The 23133-nt window shown below is 40.6% G+C and overlaps 1 protein-coding gene across 2 annotated transcripts in view; it reads right to left on the reverse strand.

Moving 5' to 3' along the window:
- Window positions 1-1232: 1232 nt before the first annotated feature.
- ltbp3 (latent transforming growth factor beta binding protein 3) overlaps window positions 1233-23133 on the reverse strand; it is a 41377-nt gene continuing 19476 nt past the window's right edge. Inside the window, exons 6-29 of one of the 2 annotated variants that reach the window (XM_026181777.1) lie at window positions 21337-21453; window positions 21044-21196; window positions 19245-19343; window positions 19132-19145; window positions 18980-19046; window positions 18723-18800; window positions 17703-17831; window positions 15666-15797; window positions 15456-15584; window positions 15173-15292; window positions 13740-13862; window positions 13472-13594; window positions 13170-13289; window positions 12815-12943; window positions 12410-12580; window positions 12214-12294; window positions 11835-11963; window positions 11583-11720; window positions 11354-11494; window positions 6459-6587; window positions 2870-3028; window positions 2698-2787; window positions 2440-2568; window positions 1233-2256 (exon numbers count right to left, since the gene is read on the reverse strand). In XM_026181777.1, coding sequence (XP_026037562.1) covers window positions 2105-2256; window positions 2440-2568; window positions 2698-2787; window positions 2870-3028; window positions 6459-6587; window positions 11354-11494; window positions 11583-11720; window positions 11835-11963; window positions 12214-12294; window positions 12410-12580; window positions 12815-12943; window positions 13170-13289; window positions 13472-13594; window positions 13740-13862; window positions 15173-15292; window positions 15456-15584; window positions 15666-15797; window positions 17703-17831; window positions 18723-18800; window positions 18980-19046; window positions 19132-19145; window positions 19245-19343; window positions 21044-21196; window positions 21337-21453 — 2852 coding nt within the window. In that variant the 3' untranslated portion in view covers window positions 1233-2104. The remainder of the gene's footprint in view (window positions 2257-2439; window positions 2569-2697; window positions 2788-2869; window positions 3029-6458; window positions 6588-11353; window positions 11495-11582; window positions 11721-11834; window positions 11964-12213; window positions 12295-12409; window positions 12581-12814; window positions 12944-13169; window positions 13290-13471; window positions 13595-13739; window positions 13863-15172; window positions 15293-15455; window positions 15585-15665; window positions 15798-17702; window positions 17832-18722; window positions 18801-18979; window positions 19047-19131; window positions 19146-19244; window positions 19344-21043; window positions 21197-21336; window positions 21454-23133) is intronic. The other variant, XM_026181778.1, reaches the window with a different exon arrangement.

Raw genomic sequence — 23133 nt, forward strand, 5'->3', positions numbered from 1 at the left:
GCAGATTGCAATCAACTGAGTTCTGCTGTCTTACTTACCAGTTGAACTGCATAATTAAGTTCGTAATCCAAGCTATGGTAGCCACCGTAGGACAAACACTCTGGCCACCATTCATCTGTATTTACTCTGGAGGACACTGTAAAACTTTGTGAAAGGTGCAGGATACAAGTCGAGGAGCTAGTGAAGCTCACTTCTGCCTCATAGCGATACTGAGGGGAGTTGTTGAGGATATCCTGAACTTGTCATTAAGCGCTGCTGTTTCTGCTACAGTTAAGTGCTGTTAGCCTCTGTTAGCTGCTATTAGCCCCTGGTAGCTACTGGTAGCTGTCGTTAGTAAACTGCTGGACATTGTTGAACTCACACACTTATTGAAAAACTTATTGAAAAACAACAATCTTAGGTTATAACCAGCTTTTGTTGTAGTTAAAATGGCTGGCCAATGAAATTATCAAAATATTTGTAAAATACAAAACTTTAAACTTAAAAACTTATTTTGTTAAATATAATTCAGAACATTTGTTCCAATTCCAAGGAGTTACTTCTCCGTCGTGCTTATTTTGTGTGAGGATACAATAAAAATCTTGCTCGTGCTATTGAAAATGGTATTGAGTATTAAGCATTTTCCTGGTTTACAAGTCTGAAATTCTAGTATCGGGAAAACCCCAGCTAGATCCCTGACTTTAACTCACTTGAGGTGAGGAGGAAGAAGATTGGCAGGTTTGTACACACATATAAAAATGCATTTAGATTGAACTGTATTCAAGTTGGTGGGGCAGCATGATGGCTTCCACAAGCCCACTCCTATGTTTTTTTATGAATTATTTCTAAGCTCATGAGAATAAGCATGTAATTACACACTAATTAAGGTGCATTTATGAGTACAACATTCTATTTTTCTTTTTAAATAAACTCAAAAATGATCTGACTGTACCTTTAAAATGTGAAATCAGTACTGTGTGTGGAGGAAAAAAAAGCACATGAACATAAATCTAATGGAAGATCTTGGGAGACTCTGCCATCCACTGGGTTTATTTGCTTTCTAGGCGTGCTTGAAAGGCAACACTGAATCATCCACAGTCCGATCCGGCATATTTCTGAACATGACTGTGGGAGAACTTTGTGCCTCCCTGCCTGAATGTGTCTGTCTGAACTTAAAGCATTGCTGTTTTCCACATATCTTCATATGTGTGGAAAAAAACATATTTCCCTCAAACAGAAGAAAAACAAATGCATGAAAGGGTGTCATTTTTTTAATCAAATTCTTCTTATCACAACAGCATCTTTGGCTTTCTAAATACTTTAATGCAGTGTTTAATGGCAATAGGTGTTAAACTTGCTTGATTTCTTTTTCAGAATAAGCTATATTTCGCGAATATTTCCACTATATTTATTGCTAAGTGCGTGAAATGTTTTTATCAAGCTTAAGTCCACTTAGGTGCACATGTCAAATTATACAAAAACCTCAGGTTTCTCATATTTTTCATAAACAAATAAAGAAGGGGAGGACAGGGACCAATCCACGAAACAAACTGTACAAAAAAAACAATGTCAACAACGTGTGGCAAAGAAATAAAATCCAGATGACTAAAACATGAAAGAATGTGGATGCAACTGGGAATGTAAATGGGAATACCACAAGGCACTGCTACAATATACAACTACTGAATAGGTTAAAGACAATTATAATACCATAGAAATGTCTGAAACTCATTTCCTCATTGTTTGAATCAAAAATTCAAAAGAAGATAAAAGCAACTGGGAGGTCACAAAATGCACAATTTAAACTACAAAAACAGTTCAAAATAAAAAAATAATTACAAAATACTTTTAGCGCACAAATAAACAAACATATTCCTTGTCTGTGTTGCAGATCTTTTAAAATGTGGACTGGCCAATGAAAAAGGGGCTGACAATGATATGTTTTGTACATTTTATATTGTTATGACGTGGCTCCCGATGACAACATGTTTGTATGTTTACTGCGTTCACACAGTCCCATGTATGTACCATGAGAGAGGAGTGTAAGAGCTGCACGTGCTGGTTTGTTTGTGCACGCCGCGTAGATGGGGAGAGACGTAGCGGCACGCAGAGCAACGCACAAAGGTTACCGAGTTCTGCGACGGATGCACACGTTTGGCCTACGCGTGTGCACAAAGCCTTGCTTGCACAAGCACTTGTACGAGCCAGAAGTGTTCACACAGCGAGCGTTCTTGCATGGACTAACACGGACATCTGGTTCTGCACACTCGTCAATGTCTGGAACAAAGAAAAACAAGTATTCATTAGTGACAATGAGCCATAAAACAGAAATCCAAACATTACTTGACAGAACAAAGTTATAATCTGCACATTGGCTGCTGTACATACACTAATAAGAGAATCTAGGACTCTAAAAGAATATGTGTATTTGCATTTTTGTAGTGTATATGTAGGACAGACCTATACAGCGAGCACGTGAGTAGTCTAGCCTAAAGCCTGGGTTACATTCACACATAGTGCCCAGGTAGGAACGGACACAGCGGCCATGTCCGCAGCTGCATTCGTCGGAATCTTCTTCTGAACTGTCACCTTTTCACAAAAAGAACCAGGGGAAAAGAGAAAATAGGGGCAGAAAGAGGTAAATAAATAAGCCTTGTCTGAGGGCAGGAATGTTTCAGCTATCACTGATTTTTAACAAAAACTGTCATTGAGTGTTACCCGGGTTGTAGTTGGGAAAAGCTGCCTGCAAATCCTGTTCCCCGTCTGACTCCGTCTCAAGATGCATCCCACACAGATGGCTGAACATTGCTGGGTAAAACAGATAAAATTCTTGCTAATTCAATAAATGGATTAAGTCCTAAAGAGGTCTGGTAAATTTTCAGTAGCTCACCTGAGTTTCTGGGAGGGCAGCTGTTACACTCGGGCCCCCAGCCACGACCGAAGTGACAGCAGCACTCTGAATACGTCACCACCCGGTTCTGGGGCTCGCTGCAGATCCAGCCCTCCTCAATTCGCGTGAAGCACACATCCTTGTGAGCTGCAGTCCGATCTAGAGATGGAAAAAAGGATAAAAAACAAGTCATGAAATTTTAACTGATCTCAGTGTTCAAGTGTATTTAATAAGAGAAGGTAAAGAATACTAATCTTAATATATAATATTTGAAAAAAGTCAGATTGGTTCACATTGCAAATTACACCTAAAAACAGTAAATGTACATTTTTATTTGTACTACAAAGTAAGCACACAAATACTATTTTTTTACAAGCTTGTAATATCTGGGAGTAACAAGCATCAGGCGCCCATTCAGACATGTATATCCATCTACACCATATGGACAAAAGTATCGGGCCACCCACACACTTAGGCTACGTTCACACTGCAGGTCTTAATGCTCGATTCCGATTTTTATGTCTGCTTGTTCACACTACAAATAAAATGTGGCAGCAAACGCGCTCTAGTGTGAACCCTCAAAGCGGCCACATGCGCAAAAGAAGACGTCACACACAACGCGCTCTGTTTAGACTCGAACCAAACAGTATTGTTTGACTGACGGCCCTTAATATAAAGACTTGTTTCGGACTTTACGTTTCCCAATTTTGCTTTAAGTTATAAAGTTATTTTGTTATTTACATATGGCCTAATAATTATCCTTATTGCTGTTTTAGAGAGGAGCGGTGCTTCAAAGGATAGTTGCAGATTTCTGTCAGAATCTGCAGATTATATAGTACAAATGAAATGTTCATGTTTCTCCAACGTTGTCTTCCCAACAGTTTCACTGACATCTACATGGGATGGCCAGGAAGCGTTCGCGATGTCTTATCGGGCGCTTCTCCGGCGCTGATAATTGGCATCTGACGGATTTAATGCAACATGACCGTTCAAACAGCAGTCGCTTTCTAAAACATCAGATATGTATCGGATTCAGTACCACATACGAAAGTGACCCAGATCGGATTTGAAAACATCGGATTTGTGCCGTTCACACTGTCATACCATGATCGGATATGGGTCGCATAGGGTCAAAAAAGTCGGATTTGATGCGCTTTCGCCTGCAGTGTGAACGTAGCCTAAACCTACAGGAGCTGCTCAGCCATGAAAACCCGGGCCATGAAGCTCCCAGCACACAGTTTTTGTGCTGTTGTTAAGGCGGAGGAAGTTAGGAACTCTGCAGTTATTCAGTCAGCAGGGTGTTGGTGACATTTACACACAATGTGCCTCAGCACTCGGCCACACCGCTTTGACTTTACATGGTCTGCCACTTTGTGGCTGAGTTGCTTTTGGTTCCTAAACTCTTTCACTTCATAATAATACCGCTACTGTTGATCATGGGATCATGTAAAAGGGACTTTTTGTGTCATCACAGTGGCATCCTTGTAGTACAATGCTTAAATTCAGGGCGATATTTAGGGAAACCCATTGTTTTGTTTGTAAAGGCAGACTGCTTCTCTCTTAAGAGAAGTAAGAGGTGTGGCCAAATACAATTGCCCATACACAGTCAAATGAAAATAAGACTGCATGGAGTCCTGTGAAAAACTAAATACACCCCATGATTCAAACTTGTAAAACAACTTTCGGCCCACTCTTCTTTATGACATTGCTTTAATTAACTGAAATGTGTAAGCATTTGTTTATGCACAACTCTCTTAACGTACCGCTACAGCATTTAAATCAGGTTGAGGTCTGGACTGGGCCACTGCAACTCCTTATTTCTTTTCTCTTTATAAAAAAAAAATTGCTTGTGTAGTTTTTATCATTTTCCCCTACATGACCCAGATTCAGCCAAGATTTAGAGATTGCCTCACATTTGACTCTAAAATACTCTGCAATGATTTCACGGCCAACTCAATGAGTGAAGGTGCAGGCCCTGTGTCCGCAAAACAAGCCCAAATCATCACCCCATCCACCACCTTGCTTGATGCTTGATTTGAAGTGTTTGTGCATATGCTGTGTTTCATTTTAATCAAACGTGGTGCTGTGCATTCTGGTCACAGTTCCTGTCGTCTTGTGGTTTGTTAAAATGCAAGTTTGCAAATCTAAACTAAATCTAAATCTTTTTAAAGAGAACAAGAAATGCTTGTTTATTCTTTCTCTGATTGTGCTTGTCATTGACTTTAACATTACCATGGTAACTGAGCATGTTGTCTGAGTTGAAGCTCTTGACTTCTTGTATTTTCTCTGGGCTGTCTGACATTGTGATGAATTTGCTAAGATGTCCACTCCTGGGAAGATTGTGGCATTATGTTAACAAAGACCTGAATCCTTCTGGCCAGCAAACATCCAAAACCTCTGCTTTAATAGAGGTGCTCACATTTGCTGATGATCAGTTAATCAAGTGGATTTATTTAGAAGCACCTGGCTGCTACTTACCCTCTTAATACATGTGGAAGGGTGTACTTAGTTTTTCATTGGACTGCAAAGAGTCTTTTTGTATGACTGTAGTGTACGTCTCAAACTACATTTGGAGGATGGAGACCTGATCACGCTATATACTTCAAACAGATTCAGTTATTCTGTTCAATTATTCATAACGTCTTGTATCTAGGGATACGTGATAAGCATTGAGTTACCAAAACCATAAAAACACCAACAATTGTTGCTTTTACTAAGTTATTCATATGTGCAGGATACTGACAGGCTGACAAATAACAATTCCTGCAGTGTCTCTGTTTGTAGTGACAAATGATGGATGTACAAGTGTAAGACGCTAATACGATGAGATGAGAAGGCTAAAACATATTATAGTTCTGCAGAATTATTGAGAGTGGGTTGTCAGCCTTTCATGCACTGTGTTTAATAGGAAACAACACTCTTGTTGTTTGCCAGACAAAAAAGACAAACGGCTGAAGTTTAGCTTCATTAGGCAAAAACCGAATAGTTACAGATCGTTTGCTTTTGGATCTGTTTGTTCTCAGCCTCTACATTCTTGGAAATAAAGTATTATAATGTTTACTTTTAATGTTTGTCACACTTAAAAAGTGCAGCGGTGTTAATTGCAAATATTAAATGACTCCATTGGCATTGAAAACTAATGCTGTGAATCGTGTATCGTGCAGGCCTTTCTCCAGCAAATGAGAAGCTTTCAGATGCTGACTAATTCTGTAACCTAATAAATGCAATTTTCATCCACAATTTAAAAAACCCAAAACAAAAAGGATGCACATGTTTCTTTGTTGTTGTTTTTTTTTTTTATTTAAAAATGCAGACGGAGTTGCGCAAATTATATGGTTACTGTCACACACTCTGGCATTGTTTGTGTGCCTAAATAAGTATATTCACCATATTTTTCATAACTACACAAAGAACAGGAAACTTTTTCTCTATAAATTGGGTAAAATGCCAGATAGAGCCAGTAAAGGCCAGATGGGACACAAATTGGAGGAATTACAGTCGGGAATTACATAAGCGGCAGATGACGAGGTAAGCCAAAGCTCATTTTGAGTGGTCAGGTTCAGGTGAGCTGACGCTGCTTTGTACCCACCGTCATAGACGCACTGTTTCAGCGCTGCACTGAAGGTGAGGGGAGGGTCACAAAAGCAGTGAAAGGAGCCGGGCGTGTTCTCACACCTCCCGTTCTTACAGTACGAGGGGTCCTGGCACTCATTCACATCTGCAAAGGGCACCACAGACACTGGTTACAGTAGGAACATCTGCTTGGGGCCGGCTATTAATTCCAAAAGAAAAAAAAAACACATTACGATATTCAGAATAATTCAGTCTGGCAACTAGTATTTTTTCCACTTATTTCCTAGAAGATGTGAAAAATACATTTCCTGCAGATGTTGCTTTTTGTTAAGGCTGATGTGAGCTCTTTTTGTAAGGGTAAGGTTTATGTCTTAGTTACCCTGTATGTCATATTTGCTACCTGTTTACATTTTTATCATAAATACTAAACATGAGGTTTTTTGTGATAAAATTTAGCCATGCACAGTACAACACCTAGAACTCCTCTGATGTATCAGAAAGTTTAAAATAGGAGGCTCGGTTCCAGCTACATTTCAGTCTGCCAATAAATTTAAAGACACTTTAAAAGTAAGAATGTACTGTTATGCACAGTGGCTGAACTAGTTCTTTGATCACCTGCTGTATTTGTAAGTTTGCTCACTTAATAAATGAACAGTGTCTAATTTTGATGGTAGTTTAATTTCAATAGAGAGAGAAGGAATATCAACCAAAAAGCCAGAAAAAACACATTACATAAAAGTTAAAAACGGATCATTGAGTGAAATAGGTATTTGTTCCTCAAGCAAAACATGACTTAGTTCTTGAAGGAGTAGCACTGTTGTCAAGTTTCTTGTAGTTGGTCACCAGGTCTGCACGCATCTCAGGAGGGATTTTGGCCTGCTTCACTTTACAGAAACTTTCTGAATCCTTCAGGTTTCTTGGCTTTCACTTAACTTCAAAGCTTCAACTCCCAGCAATGAGTTTCTATAAGATTGACATCTGGAGACTAGCTAGGCCACTCCATATGCTTCTTCTTTAGCCAATCCTTTGCTGTTTTGGTGGTATGCTTTGGGTCGCTGTTGTGCTGGAAGACCCATCCGTGACCCATCTTCAGTCTTCTGGCTGAGTGAAGGAGGTTCTTGTCCAAGATTTTAATTTATACGGCCTCTCAACGTAGTAAAATCGTCCTGGATCCTTAACAGAAAAACAGCCCAAGGCATAATGTTTCCAACTCCTTGCTTGAGTGTGGGAATGCATCTCCCAAGGCTTCTCTGAATCATTTAAGCTGTTCACTGGCAAACAGCTTGTTTATGTGGCTTCTTGAGCAGAGGGACCTTTTGGGCGCTGCTAGATTTCAGTCCATTAAAGCACACTGGTGGTGTTTTTGGTAACTGTGTTCCCAACTGCCTTCAGATAAAGAACCAGCTCCTCCCGTGTAGTTTTGGGCTGATTCACCACCTTTCTCCTCATCATCCTCACCGTATGAAGCAAGATCTTTTACGGAGCTCCAGACCGAGGCTGACTGATGGTCATTTTAGATTTCTTCCATTTGAATAATGAATAATAACACTAAGAGCTGGCAGCTTCACACCAAGCTTCTTACTGATGGTCTTGTCGTCCGTTCCATCCCTGATGTCCTTTGACAGCTCTTTTGTCTTACCGATGGTAGTGGAGAGGTTTGATTGGAAGAAACTGATTTTGTGGACACGTGTGTTTTATACACATAACGAGTTGAGATCAGGAGTATCTGTAATTGATTGACTGATTGCAATCTGTGTGTACCATAAAAATTAGAGACTGTTCATTTCTTTCTAAGTAAGGAAACTTATAATAATTATTTTCCCCACTGTAGGCCATTTACCTGGATTGGAGTTCTGCTTATTATTACTTTAAATCTCTGTTCTTTTCCTTGAAGCTTGAATTTAACAAAATATGGTGGGACTACTGTAGACTAGAACCTACATAATCGGGTTTTACCAAATACTTAGATGTCATTCTTAAAATAGAGACCTAATCACAGTGGATTTTCACAGTTTTCAGTTTCATACGCTTGATTTCTATTTTCAGTACAGAAGTACCAAGGATTTTGTGAAAAGCATACAGTTACAAACTATTTTACACAGGCCTTATGCTTTCCAAAATTAACATTTTATGACAAGAGCATATGTAGAAGTAAGTTTATTTTAGACTCATCAGTATCCATCCACCTGTTCCTGAGTAATTTATTTATGTCGTGGTTGTAGTGGTAACAGGCAGACCCAAACCATTTATACTTCGTACTCTCATGAGTCCGGGTCCTGTTATCTAAGAAGCTTTCTCTATTTTTGCAACTCTAGCATGTCAGCCACAAAAAACTGAGGTGGACTTTCCAGGAGCTGCTAGAGCCTTGTTTTGATGACATGATGCAATGGATTGGTCTTGGTAGAGTTCTTTTAATTTTAGGGATTTTGACTGCTTGTATCCTGCTTGAGGTTTATGACCACTGGTGGGACTTAAATTGACAATTCATGTGCATGTAGCATTTTAGTTTTGTTGCTAACATGAGAGCTGGTCAGCTTTATAGGAGCCGATGTCCCGAACCACAGGTCAGTGCCAAGATTCTTAATATGATCCTGTGTTACCTGAACTCCTCCACTATGAGCTATTGCTTCCCATGTCACCTGTAAGGTGTAATCCTCCATTCTGTGGGACAGAACCGATCTGAAATTTGAGGCAACCATCTATGTCCCAACTGTACCTTATTCAGCAGCAAAGTGCCTCTGTGAACTTCATCTGCACATCTGCAAAGGTGCGTCATTGCTGCAACATGAGACACACTCCAAACCCACAGTTTGGTTGTGTGCATAAATATAGTATAACAGATAAAACAAGGATACACATGGTGTTGAGAGCCCACTTTAAAAGACTGACCACATTTACACAGGAATTCTGGCAGTATGTTCATCGTACTGCCCCCCTAAAGTCATTCTTCACTGCTGAATTTCAATACGACTTTTTTACTTCATTTGCTTTGCAATTGTAATTCTAACTGCAAGTCCTCAGCCTTTGGTCATAATGGGAAAAAAAGCAAATTTCCTGTATAACACAGATTTTTCCACCATGATATTAGCAAAATTACACTCCATGGGACAGTTAGGCCTATCTGGTAGCTGATGCAGCTCAGCACTGAGTGATGACCAGATGAAAGCCCAGTTATTTTTTCCATCCACAACATTAACTTCAAGATTTATGAAACAGCTACATGATAAGTCATTCTTTTCCAGCGTTGTGTAACACCAGGAACTCAAAACCTTCTTTTTTCCAGTATAGAAAACAAAGCGACTACTTCAAAAATCTCATCAACATGCAGATTTCTCCTTAACAAATGTAATATTTGTTCAATGTTTGACACTGATGAGCCACAGATCCAAGCAGCAATCACACTGGACATCACAAAGACAACCGCTGACTGGAGTTATCTAGATTAGAGAACATGTAAGCATTATTAAAGCCAAACCTAATACTTGTAGAGGAAAAGGAGGCTATTTTTAACAACTCTGTCTGTTACAGCACTGGACTGAGACTGAGTCTACAGTCTAAATATAACATTTTTCCATCACAAGCACAACTTCACAGGTTGTTGTGAAATTCACAACTGATTTACGTGGACAGCACAAGCACAAGGTTTCAATCTTTATATGCTTTAGCTCTGTTGACTTGATAAAACATCGCTCTCATTATATCACCATTGCTACATGTAAAAAAACAAAACACAGTCAGACAACTTACAGTATTGTGCAAAAGTCTTGAGTCTCATAACATTATATATTTTTCTAGAAAAATGGGAAATGGTTGTAGCTAATTATTGAAGCGTGTGTTAACATAACTGTAGAGTTGGCCACCTTTATTCTTCAGCATAGCCTGAACCCTCTTAGAAGAGCTTTCTTGTAATTTCTTCTCCTTACCTCCAGCGAACACAGTGATGATGATTTGAATCATAAATTTTAAATTTGGATTTATTATTCAATCAGTCTGGCTTCTTGATAGAACTGAGACTGATTCTGATGAGGCTTCACTCAGATGAGCCATATGCATCACTGTGCCAAGTCTTTGCTGGATTTTTCCCCCCATATTTATTAAGGCCGTGAGGTTCAGATAACGTTCATCTGCTATAGACGAGACAGAAAAACTTGTCAAGTTTCTTCAAATATTTTAAGGACACAGTGCACACCATGCCAAAATACATCAAATCTTTGGCCAATAGCTCTTTAAGGATCATCTGGCTGGTGCAAAAATACAGGTTCCTGGTAATAAAGTAAATAAATATTTAAACCAATTTAAAATTGGTTCTGTAAACACAACAGTGGTAGATCCCTTGAGTTGGGTGCCTTTTTATGCTTGATCAGTGTTAAATGGCTTAACAAATAAAAGAAACACTTCTCTGAAAATGGACAGGTGCAAGGACTGGATTGAAAATAAGTGAAAAAGCAGCTGATTAGCCAAGAAAAACTTTGAAAGACCTCCTAAAAGGTCACTACGAGAAAGGTCTGACTGCTTGCAAACAAAGCATAAAGAAAGGAGGGGTGAGTCAAGACTTTTGCACAGTATTGTGTGTTTGAAATGACACATTTATTACAGCAGCAGAATATATTCGTTTTGCACCTAGGCTCCAAGACCATCACTCCCTACAAATATAATATACAAAACTTGGGGAGTGAAGCGTAAATATAACCCCCCCAAAGGCTTTCAAAGTGTATTATTGATATATGATGTGAGGAGAGAGTGGGGTTTGATATGTGCATGATGCAGTGCAGCTGCAGTAACCAGCTTAAAATGGCTCACAGACGTTATTCATTTTAACCAGGCACAGAAATATTTTGTCTTACATAAAACACTTACGTAACATATAACACTGATCACTGGTCTCTCCCACTGCAGGGAGTCTGCACTCACCAGCCTGCTCCTCAGGAGTCACACAGCTGTTGCGGTCAGTGGCCAGGGTCCAGGGTGGAGAGCAGATGCAGTAATAGGAGCCCGGGGTGTCCACGCAGCGGCCGTTTTTACAGTTTTCTGGGTTCTCACACTCATTCACATCTGCGCAAAAAACCCAAAACAAACAGTGTTCAGGATTATTCCTATAGTATCCTGATAAATGCAGTTTAAGCTGGGCGAAGATACTAACCTGCTACTGTTACCATTACGCACTTTTTCCTGTTGGAGTCTGGGACCCAGGGTTGATTGCAGTTGCAGTAGAAGGACCCTTCAGTGTTGATGCACCGGCCATTAGTACACATAGACTCATCGTGACATTCGTTCACATCTGGGGAAGAACAAGAAAAGAATCCATCAAACATCTTTTAGAAAGAACCTAAAAATCTCTGTTTTGATTTTTCAAAATGAACCTTTAATACATATTTTTATGGGAGGGATTTACCAATGCACTCAAGGAGGTTGCTATCGTAGTAGAAGCCCTGTTGACAGTAGCACTCGTAGCCTGGAAGCGTGTTCTCACAGCGACCCTTCTTACAGATTTCTTCAGCAAACAAGGAACACTCGTCAATATCTGTGGACAAGGAGAGAAAGATTGCTTCCTGAGCGGCAGATTCACAGCTGATTCTCAGAGGGATTAACTGACAACTGTGACTAACAGCAAACATTAGAAACTGTCAGCTTCTTTGGACATGGATGAAACAAAGGCTCTGCAGCTGATTAAAGTGGAGCTCAGATTGTTTTAACATCACAGAATGGATTAAGCACTGTGTAATTCTGGTGTGCAGTATGTGATCTTGGCTCTGACTTTACACAATACCTACCCTGGTAGGCCGGGAGGTTGTACTGGAGACTCTCTTCATAGTAGAGACCCTGCCCATTTGGACAAAGGTCGTGGAACTCGGCTGGGTTGGAGAAGTAAAAGTTGAATTCACAGTACATGATGTAATTTCCACGTGTTTACTGAACACAAATATAAGTTGACTTGCTTTTTGTGTACATGGTAAGGTTCACATTTACCTGAATGGGAGACAGGACAGGGATAGATCTCACAGTGATCTCCCCATCCCACTCCGATGGAGCAGCAGCACTCCTGCTTGGTGACATTGGTGGCCAGGACGCTATCGCAGAAAACGGTGTCATCAAGGTTCAGGTAGCACTCTTTCTTCTCATCCATCACCACTCGAACAGCTGCAGCATGAGGAGGGTTTAGTGTGGATTTCCAGCGACTTCACTGGGCTACAAACGGCCTTGGGTTTAACTCGGTTCAATTTTATTTATAAAGCACCGAATCACCACAAATCACCTCAAGTTAGACCCTACTATAATGCAAAGCCCAGATGCCCTTTCTTTTTGACCTTAACAGCTCATACATATACAGAATATGATGATTTATGTCTTCTGAGGAAATCAGAGCAGACTTACGCTCACAGTAGTGTCTATCCTCTGAGAGGATGTAACCGTGATTGCAGACACACTCGTACGAGCCCGGTTTGTTCCCACAAAAGCCGTGGGGCTGGCAGAGACTTCTGTCCAAGGCGCATTCATCAATGTCTGAAAGAGAAATCAGACGGGCTGCTCTAAATATGGGAATTCATACAACACCTGAGTTGTGAGTAAGGAAAAAGTGTGCTGTTTGTGCATTAAATGATTCACAAAAATGATGACCTTTCAAAATTTTAAATAAAAGGCCAAACGTGGTGTTCAATCCAATTCACAACATTATCATTTATTACACACAATCCTGTTTTCTGGTTAAAACACGACGTGACCGACTGACCTTGGCATTCCCTGCCTCCGACCAGTTTGTACCCCTGCTGGCACTCGCAGTGGTATGTACCCATCTTGTTGATACAGCGGCCCCCATGACAGCTTGATGGATTTTTACACTCGTTGATATCTGACGGGAAGGAAACAAAAACAGCGCCAGAATGTGAAGCATGTGATGGGAAGCTGGAGCTCTGTTCTTTCCTCGAACTGGTCAAGGCTTCACTGAACTTTTTTTTATGTGCTCTTAATAAAAGCAGGTGGTTAAAAGATTGCATTTCACTGTCAGCGCTATCTGAGTGTATGGTTTCATGCCTTCACAGTGGCTGCCCTCTTGTGTGCGCTGGTATCCTGGGTAGCATTGGCATTTGAAGGAGCCGTCAGTATTGATGCAGTGGCCGTTAGCGCACAGCCGAATGTCCGCACACTCATCGATGTCTGCGTGGGAGAAATCATTTCAGTGAACCCAGCTGGTGCAAACACACCTTCTTTTATTGACAACTCCTCATTAAAATGCGCTTGTGGGGATGAGGTTGCTCAGTTTTAAGACAGGCTTGCTCCAGGTGACAAAAGCATTACTTACCAGTGCAAGCTTTGCTGTCTACAGATGGGAGGAAGCCCTCGTTGCACAGGCAGCGGTAGGTACCAGCCAGGTTCTCACAGTGACCGTTAGGGCAGATGCCAGGCTTCTGACACTCATTAATATCTGGTGAAACGTGGGAGAGATCCAAACAACTTAGTGTGATGCAGTAGCCACAGATCGCTGCTGCTTCTTTGGATTCTTGCTGAGTTTACCTGCGTATTATCTTGATGTTTGGGTTTGACAAGACTTGATAACCGTTCCTGTCACTCTACTACAAATTCCTGCTACTGGAAGTATTTGCCACTTATTTTGGGGGATTTGACATGTGATTTATGTTCAAGTTCTATATTTAGTCCTTTGACTATGATATCATTTCCTAGTGCTTCAGAGCTTTGTTTCCTACGCTGCTAGTTACCTTTCCTGTCCATTCTCTCCTAGCCTCATCTCTGTGTTTTGGCTTTTAGCTCTCCTTTGGGAAGTCAGCCCTGTTTCCATGTCAAGTTTGGATGTTTGAGTCTGTGTCTCGGTGTTATTTATTTCCTGTTTTATTTTGACAATCTCTTGTCTCCTGTGTTTTGTGTTTAGTTCTACTTCCCTCAGCTCGTCCTCGGCCCTCACCCCTCATTATCTCGTGTGTATTTATTCTTTGTTTTGTATTCCCTCGTGGTAGTGTGTTCCTTTGCCCTGTATCTCCTGTGTTTTACTTTAAGAATCAAGTTCCTGCCCAGTAGCTGTTTTTGGATTTGTTTTCCTGTGGACTTCCAGCAGTAAAGCTGTGCTTTTGAGTTCATTCCTGGTTTCCAGAGCCCTGCATTTGGGTCCTAATCCTGTCTGCCTCACTGCCAAATCCTGTTGTATGACTTCTTGTCTTATTTTGTGAGTCTCTTGTGCCTTGTTCTTAGTTCTACTTCCTGTGTCTTTGATTAGTTTCCCAGGTGCTGTCACTTCCCCTAATTGCCTTCTGTGTGTTGTGTATTTACTGCCTCAGTCCACTTTTGCTCCCAGTCATGTCATACTGTTTCGATCCAATTATTTTGTTCTTGAGCATAACTCAGCTGTCATAAGACAGGTCACCAGAGAGAGAGACATTCATGCTTAAATTCACAGTTACAGCCAATTTCGATTTATCATTTAATCTAAGTGCATGTGCTTGGACTGTAGGAGCACCGACGCAGACACAGGGAGGAAAATAAAGCCAAATAAATGTCTTGCTTTTTGTTTTTAAACTCTTCTCTTGCATCCTGCATTTAGGTCCTTAGTGTGCACACTCCAAACCTTAACCTTGATTTATTCCATAAATTACAAGGCGGCAAATGAATGTCACGCTTTTTTTTGTGTCTCAATCTCAGCAGGTTTTGGTTTTCTTAAAGTTTTAGTGTAATGATAAAAGGCCACTAGTGATCAGTTTTGCTGTATGGCAGAGCTGCACTTACCATAGCAGATGCCAGCACGGGCTTCATGACCAGGCAAGCAGGGGACACACTCGTAGGAGCCTGGCGTGTTCTCACATTGCTCATTGGGGCAAGTGTCGGGATTCAAACACTCATTTATGTCTGAAAAAGATGTGGAGAAGCTTACACACCGTCTAGCTGTGCACATATTAACAAGTAGAGCACGGACGCATGCATATTGTAGCAACACACATAGTAGGTGCTGTGTCAGTGGGAGGCCTGTGCTCTAGTATGCACAGTGTCACAATGACCTGTGTTTTTTTACCTTCACAGGCTGGACTACGGTGTGACTTGCTCCTAAAACCGCTGTGACATTCACATTTATAAGAGCCTGGTAGGTTCACACAACGACCCCCGATACCACAGATGTCCTGGTTAAAGCACTCATCCACATCTGCAACACAGAGAGGTCAGAGTCAGTGCAGGGATATAGAAAAAAATCATTTTAATATTGGAAAGGCTCAGCTTAACTTACCTACACACTTAAGTCTACCATGCTGCACCATGTGTTTGTAGCCTGGGCGACAGATGCATTTGTATGCTCCCTCTGTGTTGACACAATAGCCTCTGCCATGGCCGCACGGCTCTGACTCACATTCGTTATCATCTAGACAACAGGAGTGAGAGAATGAGTCAAGTGAAAGCAGTATTTAATACAGACAGACAGCAAAGGCTCATAAAGCTTAAGGGACAGATGGCTGGAGTTTTTCACCACGAATGAATGTCAGTCGTTTGGCGAGATCAAGTGGCTTTTACTCAGGAAATTAAAAGCATAGTGGCTAAAAATATGAGTTTTTCATCATAGAAATTATAAACATACCCGTTTCCTTAAGAAAGCATAAATTATTTCTATTTGCACACAATAATAGAATTATTTCAGAAAATATAAATTACCAAGGTGAATAATATAGCTAAACCTTTTATTGCAATGATAAGCTTTATCTTTTTGATAAAGAAAGTTAAAATTGATGTTAACTGGAGAAAACGTTGTGCCAAAAACCAAAGAAATCAGACTGAAAGAAAAAGAATTGTTGATGCTCACAAAGCAGGAGATGTATATGTAAAGTTATCAAATGTCAAGAACTGGGTTGAGAAGCATCATCTGTAAATTCAAAGAGAGACACACAGTACCGAACAAGCGTGACAGAGGTAGGAAGTGAAAGATTTCAAAGCCTCTAAAGAAAACTAGTGAGAGTTTCAAAGACCCAACTTCAAAGACACGTGAGTGACTCAGCCAAATCAGAAACCAGAACTGTGGGGAGGAACGGACTATGAGGCATCAGAGCAAGAAAAACTCCACTTCTGCAGAAGAGACACCTTCAAGCCAGACAGTATGCTAAGGACAACCTGGAGAAAGATTATCCATACTGGAAGCACCGTCCGTACAGTGTAACATAGTGGTGGGAGTATTATGATGTGGGGATGCTTTAGTGTGTCTGGAACTGGGAATCTTGTTGAGGTGGAAAGAATCACGAAATAAGAAACCTCGAGCTGTGTCTTCGCTTTGGTGGTCCAACAAAACAACAACATATGTGACCCCAGGCTGTTAGCCCTGACTTGAATCCCATTGAGAATCTGTGGGGTGAACTAAAGGAGACCATCAAATCTGGAGGATCAAATCTAGAGATTTGCTAAAGAAGAATGGGCTGAGAGCGCCAAGGAGACGCACGTGAGACTTGCTGAAAAGTACAGAAAATGGCTGCACCCAGCAAAAAGATACATGACAGACTATTAGCATCATGGGAGCTAATAGTTACAGGTGTAAACATAGCTGTTCAGTGTGAATAGGCCTGCACCATGAAATTTGAGTTCAAATCCAATTCAATACAGCTGCTATTTCTGCTATAACAGGAAATAACATGTAAAATATTCCTGTTATGTGTCTATTTTTACACTTGAAACAGCTCAAGGCACTGCTCATCAGGAAAACACATGCAATCAGTGAAATACGCCTCAGATAGCAGAAATGCTTCCAGGGCACAAATAAGTTCTTACTGTGGTTTGGGATGTGTCATTTTGCCATTCAGTGTTTTATGCCTTTAAACACATTTGAAATTGAAGTTGGTTCCATTTTAGCTGAAATTCTAACACTGCTGATGACTTTAATAATGTCAAAAGTCACAAAACATTAATGACAAGCAGACTTTAACACATCTTTGTCTCACCGGGAAACCTTTGATTTCTGGTTTGGAGAGTATTTCTGTATTTAGTCGTATGTTGTCATAGTGATGAAGATGCTCAGTGTATTTTGTGTTTAATCTATTTACAGGTATTTTGTAAGTTGCAATGTGTTGAGCTCTTGCAGCCACTGTAATGTTTCTCAAAAAGAGATTTTTGTTGCCGTTGTTGTTTTTTTTTACATAATATTTAACATAATAATTTTTATTCTCTAAAAGCTGTGCCTTTCCATTCCTATATGAGAAATATTGCTTGAAAAAAAAATCACACACTCATATGTGAGGTGAGAAACTACTCTCTGCTGGCTCCTCCTGTCTCTACCATTGTCTCTTACCCTCACAGATGTTCCTCTGCGGGTTGAAATGGTAGCCAGGATGGCAGTGACAGATGTGCCCGGTCAGGCTGTTCTCACATTCTCCATGACCACAAATGTTTCTGCTCAGCCTGCATTCATCTGTCGGTGCTTCAAGGAGGAAACAAAGAACGACATCATATATATATACATGCATATATATGGATACATAGATGCAGAAAGCTGAAAATGTCCATGCCGTGCCTACATTTTTCTGTCACTGGCTTTGTTTGCATTCTAGCAGACACTGAAATGCGTCAGACTTTTTCCAAATTAAAGCCAGTGACAAAGCTGAATAGAAAACGACCAACTGAAGCTGCCATGAAAGAGAAATTACACTCAAGGAAGACTCTAAAAAAAGTCACACATCTGCATAGAAGACAGACCAGATGAAAGCAGCAGAAGCACAAAAGCTGAGCCCTGTGAGTGCTTTGGATTCCTGCTATCATTCAGCACATTTTTTTTCTTTTTCATTTCATGGAAATGGAGTGTGACTCTTACCTGCTAACCTGCTCTTAAATACCAGCACACTTCACCTCCATAGAACCGAGAGACTGTAAACACGGCCTTGAGGCTGGTTCATGCTTCATGGTTGAATGCATGTGACATGCACGGTGCCCCAAAGCATCAGGTAATCACTAAAGCAAAGCATGCGTCACATCAGATTGGCTTACTTGACTTATTCCCCCCCCCCTTTTTGTTGGATTGTTTTAGCCTTTAAAGTGGAGTGCTAAAACAACGCACAATAAAAAAAAATAATTTAAAAAAATGGAGTGCATCACATGACAAATGCTGTTCACCACACGGAGAAAGTCAACATGTCATTTGTGAGAAACAAGCGCCCATCAGGGGATCTTCTCTTACTGGGGAATGTGGAGAGCTGGATTTTTCTACCTTTGTGGTGCATGAAACATGAGCCAGCATTTATATTCAGAACCCTTTAAGAGATTAATAGAAAGAGATTTTTTTAAGCTGGTTTGACGGCTTGTGTTTGAGACTCACGGAAGACTTTTGTTTGTGTTTCGAAGGGGTCATTGCCGGGGGTCATTCGGATGATTGTCGGCGGGGTGGGTTTAATAACTGTGGAGAAATGAAGTGGGCAGACTTCAGGAGGATGTATGACATGTTCAAGTCCTGATGTTTGATCATTCTTCACAGCATTCAGTCTACAATGTCTACAGATGTTCCCTGCAGTGTGCATTTAGTGAATGAATTTTCATATGTATGACTCATGCAGGCGACCCTCGAGGTGCGCTTACCAGGCACACGAGGACGGGTGGTACTGGTGGGGACCTGGTGCGCAGTTGTCGTTGTCTCTGCATGAATCTGATTGGAAGAGACGATCTGATTTTTAAACGGCAACAGCGATTGCTTTTTATTGCTGTATTAAAATGTAGAAACTATATCTTACCCTCTTGGTGTGCTCTGAAAGAAACGGCAATAAAGGGAAATTTAAGCTCTCAATTCACATGATTCATATAAAGATTTTTCTAAAAATTGCAAAGAGATTCTTTGTGCACTTACCTTGGTTTTCATGGTCGCTGGGGACGGTGATTTGCACCGTCTCTCTTATGTTTTGCAAAAAGTAGCCTTTCCCAGCAGGGCAGAGTTTTTTGAAGGCCACTGAATGCCGTCGGGAGGAAAAAAAGAGGAGAGGACTTAAATGTTGCTTTAATTCTCACACCCTGTAAAATAGGTTCAGCCAACTAATAGTAAGTTTGGAGAATCACTCCGTTGATATGTTTAAGTACAACCAAAAAACTGCATTTTGGACTCCAACCCCGCAAAGAGAAATAGTTTAAAAAGCATATGGAAATCCCAAAATGCAGATTTTGTAACTTTAAGAGAAAAAGAAACTACACTGCTTAAAAATAATTGATCTGGTCAGTTGAGTAACAGAGGGGGTGAATGATGGTAATGAAATTAATACCAGGTGCACTCAAAGGGCAACAATGAGACAACCCCAAAAAAGCTGACATTTTCCCCATCAGCAGGACCGGTATCAAGTGCTTAGTGGAAGGAGGGACAGGATGAGTACTGCTAGGGTCACAAAATGACCTCCAGCAGGTCACTGGTGTGAATGTCTCTGACCAAACAATCAGAAACAGACTTCATGAGGGTGGCCTTAAGGCCTGATGTGCTTTATTGGGCCTTGTGCTCCCTGCCTGGCATGGTGAAGTCCTATTGACACAGAGGGACACACACAAATCTACAGGCCTGACTGCCATTAGGCATCAGGATGACATCCTTGGACCCATTTTCAGACCCAATACTCCTCATGCGGAGTACGCAGGCAGTTCCTGGAGGATGAATCATTAGATACTAATCACAAGGCCCCAACACTCGCCTCACCTAAATCCAATAAAACAACTCTATTTCAGTTTATCTGGCACCAACACTTTGTACTGTCCAAGAGCTCAGTGATGACCTGATCCAGATCTAGCAGAGATTCCACCGGGACACCGTCTGTCCTCCCATTAGGAGCGTGCCCAGATGTTGTCAGGCATGTCAACACATGGGGGCCATACAAACTACCATTCTGAGCTGCTGCAGTGAAATCTCAGCAGAGCCTTCTGGATCAGCCTACTGCACAATTTTTCACCTTTTTTCAGGGATCTTTGAATTCAGCATTTTGCAGGTCAATCATTTTTATTTCATCATCAAATGCTGTGTCATCCTTTCATTCCTAACACATCGCCTGGTCCATATCAGTATAGATATCCAGCATGAGTGTATTTCCCCACTGAGCTCTTGTATGTTTTCATAGTTTGACTTTAATTTGTTTGGAGCAATGTATGAATGTTTATCTTTTTAAATTAAATTATGAAAAGAAAATTAAGTATATTCTACTTAGTTCACTTAATGGCCAAACAGTTCAAAATATCCTGCTTTTTTTTTCTTATTCTATTCATCCCATCAGACTGAGGAGAGCAGAAACTGTTTACATCTGAAAAGCTGTAACGATTTATTTTGTGCAACTATTTTAACTAATTATCAAACACGGCAGCAAACTGTATCTTCAAGCATGGGCAACAAAATGGAAAGCTCGAACGCTTTCTTTTGTTATTATTATTTCTATTTCAAACTTTCATGTCATCAAGAATGAAGAGCTGAGCTGCATAATGACCTGGAAAAATCTCTACAATATATCTAGCTAAATGAAAATAATGATTATTTATTTAAAGAGGAATTCTCTGTTGATCATAAATAAGTAACTTTGTTTCTAGACTATGCTGGTGTGCAGCGAGTGGACTGATGTCCCCGTGACAAAAACGAACACGACGCTCGACGTGGCAGGAAGTAAAACCCGTAAACTGACTCACCTGTGCCCTCCTCAGGACATCTTTCACAGTTTCGGCCCCAGGCTTTGCCCACTGTGCAGCAGCATACCACCTGGGTGTGGGGGGTCGGCAGCGGGTAATTGCAGCTCCTGTCGTTGGATGCTATCCGGAAGCACTGACCCAGAGGGGGATACTCTAACACAGGAGAAAAGTGTTGTGGCAATCTATCCCGACAGTACATTGCACGTTTGGAACGATTGTTTCATGTCTTGTGCTTTGTGGCTGTGCAATACAAAGCAGAGAAAAGAAGAAAGCCAGAGAGGGTTTATATTCACCAACACATCGATTTCTCTCCAAGACAAAACCAGATTTGCATGAACACTTGAAGCTGCCCAGTGTGTTCAAACAGTCTCCGTTCTGACAGACGCCCTGCATGGAGCACTCGTTGATATCTTCAGGGTCAAGAAAAGATAAGATTAAAATTAAAATGGCAGAAACAACTCCTAAACTTGGCTTTAAACTGTTCTTTTCCTTGTTATAAGCTACTCCTGGATTCTGTAAAAAAGTATTTGGCCCCTTCCTGAATTTTAAATTTGTTTTTGCACATTTACGTAAATGTTTCACCTCATTGAGCAAATTTTAATATTAAACAAGGACAACCTGAGTAAACCCAAAATGTAGTTTTTAAATTATGTTACCTACTTGGATCTGTGTGAAAAAGTAATTGACCCCAAAAGAACAGCAAGAACTGCAGTCAGGTGTTTGTGGTGACTGGCAAAGAGTCTTTCACGGGCCACACTGAAGGCCCGAACGGCCAGGTTGAAGTCATGCCAAAGCATCTCAATGGAACTTTGATTAGGCGGGTCCAAAACCTTTACGGTGGACTTGCTGGTCTTCGAGCAACTTAAAGAAGTCCAGATGCTTTATCTTTAATTGTTTTTGAAATATTCATGTTCAAATATTGGCTCCGATTTTAATGTGTGAAAAAATGGTTTGAGAGTGGGTCAATGGAACACTTTGCAAATTAAAAAAAGAGAGCAAAATTACCCTGAAAAACATTTAATATATAAAGGAAAAAATTCACTGACCTTATTACATGAAACTGTGTGTGATCAAACTGTGGGCCATAAAATGTTTACGCAAATTTGAGATGACGCTCAAGCAAGAAATGTTCTAAATAAATGGCTGGTTTGACATGGAGTGACCCAAATTTGAGACGGGCCTTTGTGCTCTTTGTGGTCAGCAGTGGTTTTCTCCTTGGACTCTCACACGGCTGCCTTTTTTGTCCAGTCTCTTTCTTATTGTTGAAACATGAACTCTGACCTTGACAGATGGAAAGTGATGCCTGAAGATCCTCTTGGATGAGTCGTCGCTGCGCTCTTGGAGTAATTTTTGTCAGCTGGCCACTGCTGGGAAGCTTCACTACTGTACCAAGATTTCTCCATTTACGGATAATGGCTCTCACCGTGGTTCATTAGAGTCCCAAAGTCCCTCATTACTGAGGGGAATTACTTTTTCACAAAGGGTTTGGATAACTTAACTAAGGTCATATTTTAAAAACTGCATTTTCTATTTACCCAGGTTATCTTTGTCAAATATTAACTAGAGATGGCACGATACCACTTTTTTATGTCCGATACCGATATCATAAATTTGGATATCTGCCGATACCGAAATGAATCCGATATAGTGTTTTTTAATCAATAAAACTGTTTTTTAATATCTTGCTGCATTTTGTATAAGTTCATACTCAAGTTTAAATAAACAACAACACTGAAGCTATTCTGTTATACCGGTATGTAAAATATACACTGCACCCAAAATATTTCATAATTCAGCAATACTGATCAGTCTAATAAACTTAAACCTACTCCATCCTTCCTATTCTGGTACTGTTATCAAGCTTAAACGTGCTGCTGGTTTCCTCTTTCTGGTACAAAGTGGGCCAAAAATAAAGAAGAGAGACAGACTCGCGACAGAAAAGCCGATCAGCTGATCATTAATCAGTTTCATGATTGAAGTAGCAGCAAGAAGAGGCACTTGCTCCATATATTGGTTGTTAAGCTTAACGTGGGAATGCTTTACAAACATTCAGAGATGAACTTAAACACTTGCTTTACTTCTCTCTGGGA

Source organism: Astatotilapia calliptera, chromosome 10, assembly GCF_900246225.1.
Source record: "Astatotilapia calliptera chromosome 10, fAstCal1.2, whole genome shotgun sequence".
Taxonomy (NCBI): Eukaryota; Metazoa; Chordata; class Actinopteri; order Cichliformes; family Cichlidae; genus Astatotilapia; species Astatotilapia calliptera.